This window comes from Anabas testudineus, chromosome 7 (genome assembly GCF_900324465.2).
Source record: "Anabas testudineus chromosome 7, fAnaTes1.2, whole genome shotgun sequence".
Classification (NCBI taxonomy): domain Eukaryota; kingdom Metazoa; phylum Chordata; class Actinopteri; order Anabantiformes; family Anabantidae; genus Anabas; species Anabas testudineus.
In genome coordinates, this window is record NC_046616.1 from 19,864,775 (window position 1) to 19,884,709 (window position 19,935).

The 19,935-nt window shown below is 39.5% G+C and overlaps 1 protein-coding gene across 2 annotated transcripts; it reads right to left on the bottom strand.

Annotated features, from left to right (window-relative positions):
- Positions 1-1,447: 1,447 nt before the first annotated feature.
- Positions 1,448-17,866, bottom strand: kdm5c (lysine (K)-specific demethylase 5C). 2 transcript variants are annotated; one of them, XM_026367146.1, is made up of 29 exons: positions 17,521-17,866; positions 15,739-15,886; positions 14,722-14,799; positions 14,478-14,600; positions 14,205-14,375; positions 13,860-13,994; positions 11,820-11,876; positions 9,352-9,475; positions 8,836-9,110; positions 8,451-8,609; positions 8,231-8,350; positions 7,966-8,124; positions 7,307-7,488; positions 7,004-7,166; positions 6,798-6,917; positions 6,518-6,712; positions 6,133-6,314; positions 5,901-6,025; positions 5,650-5,797; positions 5,477-5,567; positions 4,938-5,320; positions 4,681-4,819; positions 4,390-4,569; positions 4,142-4,270; positions 3,290-4,048; positions 3,124-3,166; positions 2,818-3,017; positions 2,283-2,471; positions 1,448-2,170 (listed from the first exon to the last, which is right to left on the bottom strand). In XM_026367146.1, the coding sequence occupies exons 2-29, from the start codon at positions 15,880-15,882 to the stop codon at positions 2,162-2,164; spliced, it is 4,782 nt and encodes a 1,593-aa protein (XP_026222931.1). In that variant the 5' UTR covers positions 15,883-15,886; positions 17,521-17,866; the 3' UTR covers positions 1,448-2,161. The 2 variants fall into 2 exon arrangements, with proteins under 2 accessions (XP_026222931.1, XP_026222932.1); XM_026367147.1 differs by lacking the exon at positions 11,820-11,876 and having other exon boundaries at positions 17,521-17,865.
- Between the last annotated feature and the right edge of the window lie 2,069 nt (positions 17,867-19,935).

Sequence of the window (19,935 nt, forward strand, 5' to 3'; positions counted from 1 at the left end):
AGTGCCACCTACAGAGTTGCACAACAGAAAAGTCCTCTTTTACATATTTTTTAACAGAATCACCAAACAAATCTTACGTGGGGCTAAAAACAATGCAGCCGTGACAACGCTCTACTAAAAAGCCACTTCTGTGCCATAAAACTGTATATTTTGCATCTAGAATCAACTTTTGATTAAGGACATTTTCAAAGCGACATTCGTGTGCCAGTTACTGTAGTTATTAGTTATGTCATCTTTTTTTTTTTTTTCATTCTTGCAGTGTCATGTTCAAACGCTTCGTTTTATAACAGGAAATGCTACATCAATGTCTGGCCACAGAGGCTTTGTGATAACGAGGAGCTGAGTGGTGGCGTCCTCTCAGGCAGACTGAACTAGAGTAAACATTAAAGCACAAAGCCACTGGCAGGCTTCCCTTTCTTTTTTTTTTTTAAAGAAAGTCGGATTGTATGATACACAGCACAGAAAACATTTGTTTTTCAAATCCACTTAGCACAATTTCCCGCTTTGTCCAAGACAATAAATTATGGTCTATATGTAATATAATTTAAGTTTTCTCTCAACAAGGCGATGTCATTGCAAATTAAGATTATTCGTAGCAACATGGAAAACCTTTAATTGCATCTGCAGCTACACTGGCTGTATATTTTTTTCTATACCTTTCCTATCCAATGAGCCATTTCCACTTGACTCATTTTTTTTATTTTTATCACTTTGTAAGTCTCAGAACAAGCCTCTGGAAAACTGTCCAGCAAGCATATGGAATGTCAATAAGCTGATTTTTTTCATTTGGCTTGAATGCATGTTTGGTATCGAGGCTGAAATCCTTTCTCCCCCAAATACTTAAAGACTAAAAGCCTTTAACATACTGTAATTGTGGGTGTGTCTTTCTTGAATTTGCTCAAAATTCAAGCATAAAATACCATGATGTACTTGTTCGTTTCAATATTGTGATGTCCAGTGTCTGCCATTTTACAATGTAAGCTTTTCTAAATAAACGCTGTGATCCTGAAAACTCTATGGTGCTACGTAATTTCTGCTAGAGGTTAGGTTTAATAATACAATGTGACAAACACTGAAATGATGAGTCGTCGTATCCTAAACAATTCTAAACCTTTATTTTTCTATCAATAGTGGAAAGAAACAAAGGCAACATTAAAATGAAAAGTTTATACACAAACTCACGACAACTGTGTGTCTGCAATATCAATAATAATAATAATAATATAATTTGAACTCAGAAAACAAAGGGATCTGTGACAAAGTGAGAAGTTAAAGAGAAGTTACCTTAATTTAGAGATACAGAGATATAGAAGAAGGGAAAAAGTCAAGAGGATCAAAGCTTAAAAAAAGGAGGAAAAAAAAAAAAAAAAAAAAAAAAAAGGAGCATTAAATGGAGAGAAGGAAGGAGAAAGACAAAGCCAAGAGGTACAGATATCTATTTTGGGAAAGTAGCACCAAAAACATTAATGCCTGTTTTAACACTTCCCAAAAATTACATTGTTTATTCAAAATGCATGTCTCCTCAAAACGGCATAAAACACAAGATTCAGTACAACTAAAAAAATACAGGTTTAACCACGGTGCTGTTATCTAAGATCAGCCGTCGAAACTGTCTGCCTCAGGAGTCATGCCCAAACTGAACTGTCTATAACGTTACCCATAGTTTAGCTTATCCAACTTCAACTAGCGGGTTCAAGAGAAGTGAAACTGCAACTGCCAGTGCTGAAACAGGCATTTAATACAGTTGGGATTATATAGCATACTGATTGACCTCAGAGACAACTCTAGACCAAAGACACCCCTATAACAGCAAGTCCCACATTGGTCCAACACGTCTTAATATGTTCACAGAATGACTCCAGGGGAGGTGAATAAAGTTTTGGTAAGGCAGTGATTTTTTTTTTTTTTTTTTTTTTTTTTTAGTGGGGGTAGGGTGAGGTGGGGGCATGATGGGTATGATACTTCTCAGTTATGGAGTGTAGAAGAAGAGTCACTGCTCTGTTAGTGTCTGAATATGTGAATGAGGGATGAGAAAGGACGTAAGTTACAGGGGGATGTCCTGCATCTTTCCATAACATGACACTGTCTTCTGGCACAGAACGCTCTGTCTCTCAAATTCCTCCGTCAAATCCATTTAAACAGAGCTTCGATGTCGACTGTATCACAAAATCTGTCATAAGGAAAGAGCAAAAATTAATAGTTCTGAACTGATCCGAGTATGATTAAAACTATTTGCAGACAATGAAAAAAACTATGTATAAACAACATAAAGGAGTGATTACCTCTGGATGGATATGGACAGGTAGGTGGGGGGAGGGGTTGCGGTCGAGGGGACAATTTTTCTTTGACTCTGAGGCACCAAGTGACCGTTCTCCTGCCCCTTCCCCATTGCTGGCTCTGTGGCCTTTTCTCTTCCTTTTGGAATCCTTAGTTCGTCCACGGCTGGTTCGTCTCTGCTCTTCAAGCTCGATCTAAGAAAGAGAAAGAGAAAGAGAGAGAGAGAGAATTAAACTATGTTATTATTCAGAAGAGATTTCCAAGTGTCCAAATATTACATTCAGGACTTTGTACAACACTTGCTATCACCTATATACCAACATGACAGATGCATGGCACTATAACATTATTTGCTAAAAGTTAACAATGATATCACATTTTTGAACATACTATAAAAAGCTACAAAACCCAATACTGTTATGTGGCTTTGGTTTTAACTCTGTTTTTCTAATGTCATAATATACGTCTGTCCTGACAAATGCTATCCCTTGAACTGCAGATCCAAAATGAAATAATCCAAGAGAGTTTTCTGTCCCCAACCTGAATCAGTGTGTGCAGTGTTTCTCTTGGTGGCACTGATGAGGCTTGAAGGAGTCTGTGGATGGTGTGTGTCTGGTCCAAAGACACCTCCAGCAGATCTCCTTCCAGCTGCAGCTCCTCCAGCTGGGCCCGAGTGGCTGGAGAAAGCTCCACTACCTGGCCTTTTAGTAAAGGCAGGAGGGGCAGCAGAGACCCCACATCTGCAAATTGCACAGAGACAAAACATAGTGAGGACTGGTGTGTGTGTAGGACAAATTGTATGACTATATCTACTATTATTTGGGAAATATTCATTCCCTGTCTTACCTGTAACATTGGACTTCTTGTTGACTCCATTTTCACACCCAGCCTGTGGGAAAACAGAGAGCAAAGAGTTGTACAAAACTGAGTCAAACTGAGTTAAGCCATTATAGTTACTAAACTATGTCTAATATTGAAAAAAAGACATAAAACAAAATAATCGAGTGTTAACCTGAGTGCCATTGCTTTCCTTGGTGCTCTTTTTCAGTGACTTTTCCTCTGTCAGATCAATGACCCCATCTTCTCCTTCTCCTCCCTCAGAGTCTGACAAAACAATCACAGGGTTCCCATCTGTCTCCTTTTCCTTGTTTTCCCCCTTCTCTGTTTCATGATGTAGAGTCTCTTTGAGTTCTTGCAGCTTCTCAAGTGCCTGAGTTAGCTCTGGTGTCTCGAGTGCCTTTTTGGCTCGGCCCTGCCAGGTGATGGCCCTCTCTGTGAGGCACTGCAGCGCCTCTCCTTCAGGCAGACGCACAGGCAGCCTCTGTAGGGCTACAAGTAACGCCAGGATAGTCTCCAGGCGTGGGCGCCGTGACCGCTGGCATTGCGGACATAAAAAGCGCGAGTCCCAGTCCCACCAGCAGAGGGGTTTAATTTGTGGTCCAGAGGAGGGGAGAAGAGAGGGAAAAGGAACGCAACCACCATGGAACCAGTCCTTGCACAGATGGCAGCGGAGCTGAGGGGCACAAGGTGGTCTGCCACATACACACACTGACTGAGGAGGAGTGATACAGGTGTGCTTACTGTTCCCGTTCTCTTTTACAGAGTTCTCCGAGTGGCTGGATGTGTCCGTCCCCATAGTCTCATCCCACCTCCCATTTTCCTTATCCCCCTTGTAACTTTCAGTGTTAAGTTCCGATTTGCACATGTTCAGCTTCTGTAACCTCAGTAGTGCTTCTTTCTCCTGGTGCTCTCCTTCTTTGAATGCCATCACCTTAAGACAAGGCACACACATATCAGGTTTATGTAAACAAATGTCACTCAGGCTTAAAACATTAAAAACAAACAACAAGTTGAGTATACTCACAATAGCTGCAGGGTCCCTGAGGTCCTGAGCAGAGAGGCCCAGAGTGTTGGTATCAGAATCATCTGATGGCTCATCCAACAGCTCCATCTCATCTCGCCTTTCTCTCCTCTTTGCACATGGACATAACACCTACAGGGCAACACTGGAGTAAGTTTATGCTCACAAACAGCTTTTAACACATTCAAAAAAAGCTGTTTGACAGATCTTATTCATCCATCTTACTTCACCATTTCCTTTGAGTGTCTCACCTCTAGCAGACTGTGCTGACTGCTCTTCTTCAGGAAGGTCTTGGTGGCCTTGTCCCTCCAGGAATGAGCACTGGCCACTTGCAGTTCCAGCTGCCTAAGCTCCTCCATGAAGACTGGCAAGTCCCTTCCAATAGCCACTAGGCCCTCTAGGTCATCTAGACATGGGTAATGCTCCCCATTCTACAACCAGGAAGGAATAATAATATGACAATATTAAATGTTTAATCAGATTACTAAATGCATAAAATGGGATCGGTCACCATGTTCACAATGTTTGTTTTTTTTTTTTACCTGAATTTCCTCCAAGTCTGTTACCCAGGCCCGTGCTCTTGTGAGGCAGCCCTGCAGAGCCAGGATGTTTGGAAGCTTGACCGGGATAAGCTGGGCCTCATTCACTATTGCCTCTAAGGTTGAGAGAGGATGCTTTTGCCTAGAAGACCAAAAAAAAGCACTGATGTCTTTCGGACAAGATAGACTGGTTGTGATTGAGGTCCCCCACAGCAGAAAAAGAAGAGAGAAGCATTTGTGGTGTAACCGCTGCATCTTACCTCTGTTCCAAGCAGATCTGTGCTTTCTCCTCCCACCGTTCTGCAATTGTAAGCAGCTCCTGAAGCTCTGCCATCGCCGTCTCGACAGATACGCTCTGAGGCACATTGCAGCCTGCTTCCATTAGGTTCCTCAATACATCTAGTGTCACCTCTTGCCTCTCCCCGTCTTCTGTGGCCAAGGTGCGCCTCACCTCTGCCAGCCAGTGGCCCTGCTCCTTTAGGCCCTGTAGTAAAGTGCACTCTGGCACCACAACAGGCAGCTCAGCGCCCTGCTCCAACAACGTCTGCAACTGCTCCGGTGGTGGAGAGCCCCTCCTCCAGTCCTTGTCACTGACCAGTACTTGAGCACGGCTCTGAAAATCCTCCACTGTCTGCAACACCGCCTTGATCATCGGAGGGTACAGAGGTAAAGCTTAAGTGCACTAAATAAATATACATAATTCAAACTGCAATCACTATATATTTTTTCACATTTTATCTATTTCGGGAGGATTCCATATGACACAATTGACGTTAGGTTAGTGAACGTAACTTCTCACCTGCACATCCTCCAACTGGTTCAACACACATGGCAGGTTTTGCATCATCTCTACCAAGGATTTAAGCTCAGCTAAAGTCATCTTACTTTCACTAAAGAAACAAAACAGCACCACATGAGTGTGTGTAGCTGACAGACAGCGTAAATGTTTGTATCATTTGTTTTGCATCATACCCAGTCTTCGGGTTACTGAGAAGTTCAGTACTTGTCTGTTGGCTGCGCTCTATGTCTTTAAGAACAGTGTTAAGTTTCCGAAGAAGCTCATTGTCAGGAAACTTTTTTTCTGCGGCTTCCATCTTCAGCATCTCCAGGTCATTAATTCCTGCAGTTAAAAAACGTACAGTGTTAATCTTAACCTGTTCCATCAAAAGATTAACTTTGTGTTGAAACAATGTTAAATGGATTTGCATTATTTGGTTCCCCACCTATCTTGTTTCCCTCTTCTTGCTCCAGTGCCTCTTTTACTCTGTTGGCCCAGGAATCAAAGGACTCAGACCGAACCTTTAAGCGATGTAACATGGCTAACAGCTCATCCAGGGTGTATCTGTACCTATGGAGTGAAGCATAACAACAGGACATGACTGACAGATGTATCTGAAAATAAAATACCACTGCGGTATATGATGTATTGTATTAAATTACACAAAAGATTAATACCTGAGGTAGAGTTTTTCAGTGGGGCAGTTGCACAGATCCTGAGTGTGGTAGAGACACACTAGACGCTCGGGACAGTTTGAGCATGCCAGAGCAGAAAGGAAGCATGTGGTCTTACATTTATCGCACTGTCTCTCGTCGTCAGGTAACAGCTCAAATGCTTCACGCTCTGCTTCAGTAATACCCTGCAGGTATGACACACCAATTTCCATTTCAATCCATATTCTCAAAAAACAAACAAAAACAAAACAAAAACAACAACAATACAATGCAATATAAGACAACCTAACGTGCTAAAATACTGAACTATTACCTCAATCAGAAGAAACAATTAATGGATGGGTAGAACAGAGGAGAACAATGTTTAAAATCAGTTTATCTTTCTCACCCTTTCCATCAGACTCTTTCGGAGCTTCCTCTCCTCCTGGACAATAATGAACATTTCCCGGTGTGTAGCGGCAGCCAAGTTAAGATCTAGTTTCTCTGGGCTAGCAGCCATTTTACAGGTGAGCTCCTCATGAGAGAATACACAATACCTCCTTAGACGACGGTAGTGTTCTATGCAAGAACGGCCAGCAGGCAGCTAAGAGAGAGCGAAGAATGATCTAGATTACTCTGTCTTGCAAACAGGGAGACATGACAATTTGAAACTGTGCAAACAGACATACCCAGTCTGCAGTGCAGAAGTTGACAGCTTCAGCAAAGTTATAACCCTGATTGAAGCCGCTGTGGTAAGCTCTGGGGAAGGTGATGACAAACTCACCAGCACATTGGTTGGTTCGTACCACCTGTCAATCAGAAATCGAGAGGTTAGAAACGTTTTTAGCAAAAACTATAATTCTGCTGTGTGCACGTACATTGATGTGAAACTCACCGGTACACCATGAGCCATGAGGATATTGGGGTTCATGATGGTGACCAGCTGGTGCAGGAGGTCAGGCTGAAACTCAAACAGCTCTGGCGTCAGCTTTTTCATCACCTCCTCAAGTCGCTCAGCTGCCACAGATGGAACCCCGTACCAAGTCTTGGGTTCCCCCCTGGAGATCATAGATAAATGGAAAGTAAAGACCGCAGAGGGGAGATCCAACTTTTTCACATTCAGTCATTCACAAAACATCATCACAGTCTGTAGATTTAGCCTACAAAGAACACAAACACACAACTAGCATTCCAGTACCAGTGCAGATAGTTTATGGAGTAGCTCCAGTGATCCTCAATGTGCCAGCAGAACGTAGAGAACACCATGCCTACATAAAGCCATGGCACCTTCATCCCAGAGATGTCTCCATTGATATGGCACAGAAGTGACTGCTCCAGTACAGGCATCACATTCAAGTTCCAGCCACAGCGGGCATATTCCTGATAGAAAAGAGTGCACAAAAATAAAAGTAAATTAGTACAATTTCACTTTTGAGTATGTTTCATCAGTTTGGATTCTATATTTCCCCTTATCTCCACTCTACAACTGAGTGACACAACCCACAGTTCCCACTATAACGCCTCATCAACTTATTTCCCTATAATAACAACTAACTATATTGTTAGTAAGTATATTATTCAGAATTTACATTCAGAAAATAACAGACAACACAGGCTGTTTTCTTAACTACCTTTGACACTGTAATATTTTGCAGTTACGGTTTTGTCACCAATTTTCCAAATCATCATTGACTTGAGTGTGGATTAGATGGTAGAGTACATTAATTTTAAAATGGTTATTCAAAATGTCTAACTGTAGTCAAAATTCATGTGTGGTGGACTTTAACCTTTTCTGTGATTACAAGTGAGGTCAAAACAGAACAAACACACACAACAACAAAAACACTACATACATACCTCTTCTTCCTTTGTTAGCTTCCTCTTGCCATTGTTCATAGGGAAGCCACTGCCAAACTCTTTGGAGTGTATGTCTGCTCCGTACTCGACAGTCACATCTTCCTCGATACTACTGACTAACCTCCAGAACTCCCTCTCCACAAGCTCAGTGGGAACCATCTACCACCGACAACAACACACAGGCTAATTAGTCTCACTTCATTATCAGTCCAGGCAGAGCCATGCTTCATGATGATTAGATGACGTTTCGTGTGAGTGCACTTACATGGACAGGCATGTTAAAGTAATCAGCTTTAAAGGAATCAGCCATCTCCCCAAAACTCTGCAAAGTGTACTCTCGTGTAGCTTGTTCAAATCCAAATGCTTCTGTTGGCTTCTTGCACTCCTAAAACCAAGAGCGGAGGAAAAAAGGGAAGTGTTAAGGGAAACCTAACAAGCAAGCCATGAGTCCCAAGTAACAAGTATGTTTAAAGTCTCTTACTTACCTCTGCCACACACTTAGGGCATCGCCAATTGCCTTTTGGAGGATCAGCGAGTGGCGGTAGTAGACAGAATGTGTGGTAGTTATCATCGCAGCCATCACACAGCATGAGTTTCTCATCATCATCTCCCCGACCACACATTCGACACACAAAAGAATCCTCCTTTAAAAAAATGAGTGGTAGTAACATTGGTACCAGGACTTTAAGCCAGATAAGCAATGCTGCCTTTCCCTCAACCACAGCGTCCTTAAGGAGCACACAGATCAAAGTCAAAGCTTCTACTGAGGGGTAAGTTCCTAGCCGTCATAGACAATGTTTTTAATTTTGTTCAAATTTCTGTGGTATTCAACTCTAACTATTTACCAGGTGCATCTTTTAGTCTACTTACACACTGTGGGTTGCTGATGTTGCGTCTAAGCCTCATGGTCATTTTGGTGCAAGGTCTATCATCTTCCTCCTCATCAATTTCTTTCCCATCCTCCTCCTCTGGTTCTTCCTTCTTCACTTCTGTCTTAACTATGATGCTTGTGGGAGGCAGCTGGGGACTAGATGTGCTCCCTTCACACTGCTTCTCTTGAGACTCCAGTGGCTCGGCTTTGACTGAGTTATCACCAGGAGCAGTAGACACATTGTCTTTGATGGTAACAGTCTGAGGCAGCTCATCTAAACAAAGCGAAGGAGAATTCAGAATTCAGTTATCACAGACAGTAAAATATTTACAGTGCACAGCTTTGAGTTGGTAGAGTTTTTCTCTAAATCACAAATAAAATCTCTTCACAGAACAAAACTCAACTACTATTATTTTGGAAGAGCCAGTAAGGAAAGACTTGCATTATTTTCTGTCAGATTTTAAAGACATTTAACTGTGTGTCACACAAGGTAGCTGTGAGGTTATCACACTTACCTTTCTTTCTAATGCCTTTATCCCTTGCCACCAGTCCAAGTCCCATCATTTTTGGTCCAGCACCATAGATCTGTAGCTTCTTCAGTTCTGGGTTCTTCTCTATGTCCTCCTCGGTGGGTTCAGGCTGTGGATGAAAGTACACCGTCATCATGAAAGGAAAGACTACAGACACTCTCCAATGCACACAGAGCAAAGCAAGGTTCTGGGCCAAATGCAGAACAGTCAAAACATGAGAGCATAGCAGTGCATCACAAGAGGGGATTGTGCTAGGTTAGAAAGTCAGGAAAAGTTAGCCTACATCACACTGAAAGCTTAAAGGTTAAGACCCACCACCATAACACACAATCACTAACAACTGCAACCATACAGTAAAAGTTGGGTGTAATTTACAACTGATTTCAGCTTCTAGCAAATGATTGTTAGTGTTCTTAGTGTGATGTTTAGAGTTAGTGTTAATTTAGGCTATTTTCATAAAGTATTTTGTGAATCTTGCAGGTAAAAACATAAACCCTGGAAAGCCTGAAAACCTGTGTGTTTCCAGGCCTTTATATAGATAAATAAACATAATATAGATAAATATTTCACAAGTTGATTGACCACTGTATGAGTTGTTTCTAGTTGGATGCGTTTACCATTGAATCTGAGTCATTATGACCACAGAGAAAAAATGTAGCAGTAGTAGTTTTGTCTGAGTTTATCTCTGTCTCTCCACCAAGCTTTATTGCAATTTTTGGTTTTAAGTCTAATTTCTAAGTTTATGTTCTGCTTATTCATCATGTGTTTGATAAAATGCTCATCGTGTCTCCTTTACTGGATGATTCTGTTGCTCATATGGTAAATCAGCATTGTAAGTTTTTGACTTGTATAAAAAATAAAGTCTCTTCATGCTGCACTATCTGCTATGTGGGTGCGCGCATGTGAGGAACTTACTGCAAACTTGTGACCCACAGAGAGAGCAAACAAAAAAGGTGAGGGGAAAATATTACTCAGAACTGGTTCTTGAGTGCTGTCCCTAGTTTGAAGCATGTTCTGATTATGAGCTGTAATTATCATTTTATTTTATCAATTCTATTATCAGAACTACAATTTTTTCCTTACTAATTGGCCACTGATATGCATACCCTTGCAATGTCTTATTGTCATTTGTTACTTTTTATGTTGATGAATTTGGTTGGTTTCAATATTATCTTCTAAGATTTGACAAACATTAGATGGAAATACAGTAAGTCCTAACATCACTTTGAATCACTCTGTAAAGCTAATTTGTGGTTTAATAAAAAATTTAGACCAGGTTGCATCTTAGAACTTTTCTCAGAACTTAATTCCTAGAAATATATCTAAGACACTTTTATACTGAGAGTTGTGCCTGTCCTGGGAGAGGTTCAGCTGTCAGCATATACCCTCTTTACTACTCAGGTTTGCACCTAGAAACCAGTAATCTATGTACAGTCAAAACACAGCCTGTTTTCCATGGTAAGAAAATTCTTGCTTGCATGTTGTGCCGTTAATAATTACATTTCTTGGACAAAAACAGAACACATAAACAATGAAAATATGTCAATCAAGACTTTTTTCCCCAAGAAAAGCTTTAACACTTGTATTCAGATGGACCCTCCTTCTCAGACATAAATCTGGCTTGCCATAGAAACAAACCCGTAGAGATCAATAGTCACACACAAACTATGGTTTACTCACAAAAGGGAAAATCTAGAGAATCCCAAGTCCAACAACAATTACGTGTTCAAAAAAGTAATACTGCAGTCACTCCCTATATTTTACTCTCTGTCAACAAACTATGGTGTTCTGCAAGTAAAATCATGTTAAACCTAATAGAGTCTTGTGTGAGTGCACACAAAAATAAGCATGCAGCCCCACACTTAGCTGCTTTATTAAATAGACAGCAAGGCAAAACGGCAAACGTGCAAAGGCACACAGACAACCTGGCAACAAAGCATTAAAAGCCAAGTACAACCACTGAGAAAGAGGATGAGTGAAAGACTTAGACTTAGAGAGGGCCAAAACAAGGACACTAGAAACATGTTTAGCAATGGAGTAAATTCAAAGTTCCTTCAAAACAACCTGCTCAATTTATGACTTCTGAAACATTAGCTGTCAACACTGGCATCTAAATTGTTTACACGTTTATAAGTTCAAGACTTAACATAGGTTAAATAAAAACAAAAAGAAAAGGGGCCAAGGAAATCTCCTCTATGTTCACTGTCAGGTCAAGATATCAGAGTGGACACACATCAGGCATTATTGTAGCACACCGAGCAGCAGTTATGTGACCCTAATATGGGTTGCCACCTTCTACAAATCAGGATTATGGCTGCTTGTTAATTTACATGTTTTAGTGGTTAGCTAAAAAAAAATCTAGACTTGAATCTAGAATGGGTGAGGTGATCTAGGGAAAGAGGCAGGAAGAGAGCAGGGGCAGAAGGTGAGCTCATATGCTCAAGAGGCAGTACCGCAGAGATGAGTTCAGAGCCAGTGGTGAGAGGATGGGGGGCCAGATCCTCTGGACCCTGCAAGGGGAGACAATAACAGCAACAATAAACTAAGACAAGAGGAAAGGAGATGAGAAAGGAAGGGAGAGAGCCTAGAGAGAACATAGCCAGTAGTTGCAGGAAAGTCTTTTCAATGGGACACATTATGAGACAAGAGTCACATTCAATGTAGGACATATTAGGTCCAATATTACATTTATACTTCTCATATTAATCTCATGTAATGTTATAAAAGTCAAAAAATATATTTTTTGGATAGCTAGTAGTCTTTGTGGAAGACTGTAACATTTCTGACAGACCTGTGTGTTTCCAGGCCTTTAGTGATGCATTCTGATTTAAGCTAAAGAATTAACACCAACCACTGACAAGTGATGCAGGAGAAGCACCAACATGACCAATTTAAAAATGTGGCAGATTTGGCAGCAAACAGATGTGGCTGGAAAGTTTTGCTTGTGGGAATTTGGTGCTTGCTGACAGGTTTGTTACATGCATGTTACCTAGTAACCAATATGTTACGAAAGCTTATGTCCTTCAAGTGGCAACATCAGAGAAAAATTATCTTTTGTATAGTTTAATAAATTAATCAAAGGATCAAAATGTGCTCAACCATTAATAAAGAAATTCAGGATGCTATGTTAAATTATAGTAATTAAAGTAATGATAACTAAAAAATATAAAACCAAATGTGCTGGATATCATATAAATAGCCATTACTCATAATTATTGTGTCATTTGACATGTGTTGATGTCTTGAGACATGCTTGTTTAAAAATCTGCATCACACTTAATTTGTTACTGCCGAACCAGCATATATTTAAATACACTAAACAAATATGTATTCCAGCATATAATATACATAAAAACACTAAAATCTAAACGTGAGCAACAAAGTATGATGAGTAGGTCTTCAGAAACATCTGGGAAGAGAGTTAATAAGAAAATAAAGGTTCATTTGCTTGCATGTAACAAGCATGAGATAACAGGATGTGGGCCAGTCAACACATTGTGCAGTATTTAGGTTAAATAAAGGTACAAAAAGTTTGAAAAAATATGTGGCTTATGAAATTAACAGGCATGTGCCTACTTGGGGAAACGGAAGAAGTGGAAGAAACAAAGCAGAGAATAAAAGCCATGGAGCAGAGAGCAAAAACAGCAGAATTAAGCACAGCAGCATGATGGGATGAACAGTAAGCAAGCTGGGATGCCCTCTGAGTGTCACATTTTCACATATAATACACTGTAGCTCATGCAAAAGGGCACATGGATAAGCACAGAAAACAGTTAATAACATGGTGGCATGATACAGACTAAAAGACTGTCATCCAACAAACACCTGACAATCTACAAACACATGTAGATTGTCAGTTTGACTACTTGTTAGCCTGAAATAATGAAAGTACTGTTACTTCATTTTTCTGATCAGTGGTGAACTACTAGTACTGAAACTTTAAATGTTAGCAAATGCTAGCTTTCTATTTTTAAACCTCAGCCCAGGCCACAAAATAACAGTTGTCTAGCTACTGTACACTGATTTCGAAGTCCCGGAAAAACATCTAAAGGTAAATATTACATTTTCCAACATAAAACACAGTTTTCACATGAGTTAGTGGAACTTCAATGCATGTTAAAATGAAACTGTACAAGACTACGTTATTATGACAACAAATATAGATAATACCAGGGAATGAGCTTGATGGTGGTTTAGGTCACATGGGAAACATCAATACTTACAGGTAAGCACAGTCTGTACAACTGGGGGTTAATACCTTATAGGCTGAAATTCAATTTATTACAATTTAATACAGTGCTGCTGTTCATCAATATCAGTCTCACCAAAACCCTTGCTATTTTGGTAGTCATGAAAAGCAGCTACATAAGCAAGATGTTTGGTTGTTGTTTTTTTTTGGCTTTATCGTTTTACAGTTTTGTGATTTTGCATTTGAAATGGTGACCCCCACCCAAAAAAAAAAAAAAGTTTTTTCAGAAAACAAACACACTCACATCAGGCTGGCAGCGGTTTGCTCTGCGTCCGTAAGTGCTCATTTTGGATGGCTGCACAGACTGTCGCAGAGGGATGGAGTGCGGCTTGTACTCTTTATCCACATCCTCACCGTCATAGTGCTTTGGCTTGTAATGCTATTAATGACAAAAAGAAAGCAACATGAATCATCCCAAAAATGCTACAGATGATCTATTGAAGTAAGATTCATTCTAACCAAAAGAAAGCATGCAATGTATCAATAAGTGACTACACTACTTTTTACTAACTGTCTCATTTTGAATACACTCTATTTACTTATCACCCCTAGTAACTTAAAAAGGAGAAACAAGAATGTGTAGTGATACCGGCAGGCTGGCACCAGACTGGAACATTTCAAAAGGGTAGACGATCCTCTCATAGTGCGAGCGCAGCAGAGAACCAATGTTCTTGCCTGGAGGATAGCCAAGCCTCTGGGCCACACGAGCCCAACGCCGTTCCTTGCAAACCATCTCAAAACCTCCTTCATCTGTCACAACCTAGAATAAAAACATTTTTTCAGAATTTTAGCAAACAACAGATTTGGATCAAAACCATTTACTTTAAACATGTACTTTAAAAACAATTCAGGTCATACCAACCTTTGACAGGCTGAAAAGATCAAGGATGCGCCTTTCGATATGTGGGATTTTCAGGGAGGATGCCTGAATCTCCCAAAACCTGGCGATACGGTCCAAATAATTAAGCTTCACTCTGGTCTCCGCCTACAATAAGATGCATAAGGAACCACCTTGATTACTATGTAAAGTTCTATTAACAACATCGGTCATCTGTCAACAATGTACAATGTTAAAACAAACAAACAAAAAAACAACAACAACATACCTCCAACTCATTAAGCCTTTGGATGCGGGGTGTGAAGTGGAAGTGATCCAGCTCCACTGAAAATGGTGGTTGCCAGTCCTGTGTGAGAACAAAGACATACTTTTAAACTTGTGAGCCTACATGCTAAAAAAAACTATTTGTGTAATTTTTCTTAGATGCCAACCAATTATTCAGGGAGCTAACTAAAACAGCAAATTAAGTGAATAACGAGACTGTAAACTCAGTTTGAAACCCAGGTCTAATGCACACTTTCAGGCTCAGGAACTTGGCTCAGCTTCAAGGAGGAACGATAACCTGTCTTACCAGCCTCGAGTTTAGAGCAATGACAAAGGCATGCATTCTTATGAATCAAGAATATTGATGTATCAATAATAATAAAAAAAAATAAAATAAAATAATAAAAAACATTCATTATGTGTAATGCATTTAGCATTTAACAACTTTATATATAATTGTAAAATATTCTACCTTAAAGTCTTCTCTAACCACTGTCTAAGAGGTGTGTGGAATATGAGAGCGCAAAAGATAATTTGTGAAACATAATACAACTATCAACACAATGCAATATTTGGTGTAAATCTTATTATGGCAGTGTATGTGTAGAAAAAAAGTGTGTGTTTAGAAATGTTTGTGTAAATATTCTAAATATTTAATCCTGCTGAATCATTATTTTTACTTTCAATATATGATAAATACACTGCTCTTGTGTTGATGTTCAACATTACAAAAACTTAAGAATTACAAAATTATTCACATTCAGTGTGGCTTGAGAAACTTAGTAACCAACTCTTTTGCATTTTGTAAAGCACTCAAACTGAATAATACCCTGACAGAACAACATAAGTATGCCATCATGTCACTGGACCTGAAAGAGCTGGTTGTGATTGGGGAAATATTTTCCAAGTTAATACATGAAGGCCATTTACTTTCACAAAAATAACCTACATACATTTCATGCAGAAAACAAATGCTATTATTCATTTATTCAACATAATCCAAGCATAAGCAAATATTTACTGGTGGAGGTCGGATTTTGCAGATTCCAGACTTCTCTGCAATTGGACGAATCTTGGCGATGTAGCCCAGAGGATCCTGAAACTCCTCCCATGATGGCTCAAATACTGGACACTCCGGAGGAGGTACAAACTCTTCCCCTTCCATTGCCCTGATAACAGGAAGTTTAAGAATGGAAAAATAAGTTACTGAACTCTGGCAGACTTATTCAAGACAGCATCAACAGGGCATCACAGATTTTTTGTTTTAATTTGTAGACAATTGAAAAGCCACCATATACAATTTAAAGTCACATTTTCATTATGATTAATTGACTGTAAAGCCAAAAACTGAGGAACTGATACAAGTATACTGATCAGTAGGGAATATAGCCATCTTCAAAAATATTTATATACCTTTATAGACCTAATAAATGCTTGTGATAATTCAACAATAGGTAATATAGGTCAATGTACGAGAAGTTAAAACCATATTACACAACTAGTACCAAGTATTGCTACCGATTTTGTTAACTCTAACTTTAGTTACTTCCTGACTTAGAACAACACTGCACTACCGTCAGCTCAGACTAGTCCTCTTTCAGCATTTGCCTATAAATCTACTATAATTAGTATGTTATATGATTTATCATTGCACCCAACACTTATTAGTCAATAACAAGAGACACAGTATCCCAGGATGGGGATTTGTTTTGTCCTCAAAGTAGTCCCCTCCCCCAACATTAGACACAACAAAACAAATAGGCTACGATGCTTGGTGAATCAACAAGGCCCAAAGGGAAAACCAGCAACAGTTTGAAGTGATGCCCTATTAGTGTTAGTACATAAAAGCCATCATATTATTTGAATACATAGTTAATGGCACCATTTCAGTATACAGTGGAGAAATAAACACTGCCTCGTAATTTGTATGAACAAGTCACTGGGAGTCATTCTGTGTGTTTTGTCCTGGAACATTTCTTATAGAAGTCATATTTAGGAAATAAAATCAACATAATTTGATTGTGGGGCGTCAGTGATATGCATCCAGTCTATCTGATTCTTAATGGGCCTTCAGACAAACAATAGCGTGGAGGCCATGAACCCTAAGGTATGGGAGGCCATGAAGGCATCACTACTTGTGAGTGGGCTGGGCTAGATTGTTATAAGCTTTTACGAGACAAACAACAACAAATACACAACTACTCGACAGCACGTGTCAGATAGTTGCACAGAAATGTCGATGTGGTCTGACATGTTGCTAAAACGACTGACCAATACAAATAACTGTTAGCTGACAACTTAGCTGCTAGCTATTAAACTTGGGGGAAGTGGCGTTAAAACTACCTTTACCTTTTAGGAATAGCCGTCCCAACAAAAATACAGAAGGTGTTCTCAATTCAGTTACTTAGACTCGCTCAGCCATGTGCCATTCATTTTTGCTTCTTCTAGCAGCTTTGAAGCTTTACTATTTGTGTCTATTGTTCAGCTATCAAGCGATAACGTCGTTTACAGCTAACATTAGCATCGCGGCCTCGAGTCTTCCTCAGCCCAGTCCCATCGACTCCCACGATTTTGAGTAACTAGTTAGCATTAGTTAGATAACGCTAACTGGGTGTCTCAGAAGGCTAAGTCAACAATACAACCGCAGACAAGCTAACCCTAACGTTACACACTCAAATGGACACTAGCAGTCAGCTGGGTAGCGTTAGTCAGATACATGTAACTTATATGGAAGAAGAAATACCACATGCTGTTATCTATTGACCCTGCTATTCTAACGTTGCAATGCATTCCCGTGACTGACCCGAAGACACCTCGATGTCCCGGGGTATGATAGGGCTGGTGACCGCTCTCGTTCCTCTGTTGTTCTGATGACTGTTGTAGCTAACGTTGGCCAGCTGTGCTCAGTCCAGTTGGCTAGCTAGCGCTGCTAGCAAAGTTGGCCGTTTGTCAGTCTCAGATTTCCATATACTCCCTTCTTCCAAACACACAGGTTGAAAACATGTACGACAAAGGTTCGTTTACAGTAAACGATGGTGCCACAGTTTATCATGTAAGTCGTTATCAATCATTTTCCGACCAACATCATCACTCTCTTCAGGTCATCCTCTCTTTCTTGACGAGACGCCATCTTACTTTTTTCTCACGACCGAAGCACAACCTCAAATCTTCACACCACGTCCGTCACGTTTACTCCCTGAAAATAGTGCCCACGTACGCACATAACAGTCATGTAATTACAGCAGGGGCGCGTAGAAGAAGTACGTTACGTACAGGAGCATAACAGAAGCTTATTCCTATTATCAATAAGTAGAATTCCAAAAAACAGACTCTATTTAAAAAGTGCATTAGATAAGATGATAAGATTTCATAACTACCACATGACTTCTTATTCTTGCAGCCTGTTAGCCTATAATTGTTGAATAAACAGAACTGGACGAGGTGGAATGAGATATTTTCTGCATTCATTATTTAACTTCAGCAAGTTTTACAAAACAGCACAACATTTCCATCTGAAGCAGCCACAATGAAAATTCAGCTAGCCCTAAAGTCACACCAGAGAATTTATTCCTATAGGAATAATTGTAAATTTTGTAAATTGTAAATTATTCAATCATTTTATAGTGATTCATCATTGAATCAATTTCATTATTAGATACTGTAACCAACAGTAACCTATACTAGGACTAAATTAAAGTAAAAAAAGTAAATTATTATTTATATTTTATATATATTTATATATTTTTTAAGCTACTTATTAATATGTAATAAAATCGTATAAAACAGACACAAGCCATTGATTTTTATAATGATATATATTATAATTTAATTTGTATAGCGCCAAATCACAACAGAAGTCATCTCAAGGCACTTTAAAGTGTTTAAGGTTTAAGACCTTACAAAATATAACTGTATACAGAATTATACTGGAAACACAACAATTCCATTTGAGCAAGCACTAGGCGTCAGTGGAGAGGAAACGGCAGATAGTTGGGCATAAGACCAGATGACACTGAGGACTGCTTTCCACAATTTATGCACTCCTGTAGAAGGAATGAATGGACAATTGGAGCAATACAGGTCTCACAAAAAACAAAAACAAATGAAAAACACATCTTGAATCAAGATTGCTCAATGAGATAAAATTCACAAATACTAAACAAAGTCATTAAATTATAAATAAAATTCACAGCGTAATTTCGAAATGATAGTTTCTAATAGAATACATTTTTAACTCTATTTTTTAACACAGGCTCAGGACGGGCAGCCATCTGTTTCTACTGGTTAGGGTTAGGAGAGGAGCTCAGCTAATCAAGGGAGGTAGTTCAGAGTCACCAGAACCAGCTCTGACTATAAGCTTTATCAAAAAGGAAAGTTTTAGGTCTAGTCCTAAATGTAGAGAGGATGTCTGTCTCCTGAACTGGGAGCTGGTCCCACAGGAGAGGAGCTTGATCGCTAAAGGCCCTTCCTCCATTCTACATTTGTAAACTCTAGGAACCACAAGTAAACTTCACTCTGAGAATAGAGAGTTCTGCTGGGAAATTATTGTATTATTAGGTCTTTAAGATATGATGGAGCTTGATTGTTAAGTGATTGTCTGAATTTAGGTGTAGAAAATTAGAGGACATCCAGGCTTTTATGTCTTTTAAACATGCTTGGAGTTATGCTTAAAGACTGATTGATCTTTTTCTTCTGGTTTTATAGATAAGTATAACTGGGTATTATCTGCATAGCAATGGAAATTTATGGAGTGTTTCCTAATAATATTGCCTAAGGGGGAGTTAACAGATCCCTGTGGAACTCGATAACTAACATTTATGTGCATTGAAGACTCATCATTAACATGTGCAAACTGGAATCTATCTGACAGCTAAGATTTAAACCAGTCTGGGTCTCTTCCTTTAACCCCACTGACATGTTCTACTCTGTGTAATAGAATGTTGTGATAATAGTGTTGAATGCAGCACTAAGATCTAACAAGACGAGAATAGAGAGAAGTCCATTGACTGATGCTAAGAGAAGATCGTTAGTGACTCAGCTGCTTCATGCCAGTGCTGTTTCTGTACTATCATGTACTTTAAATCCTGACTGGACATCTTCATAAAGTTTATTCCTGTGCAGGTGGTTACATGCGTTTGACTACAGCAACATTAAAAGCCTGTGGTAAGTAACCTGTCAGTAAAGATAGATTGATCTGATTAGGGGAAACTAGGCTCAA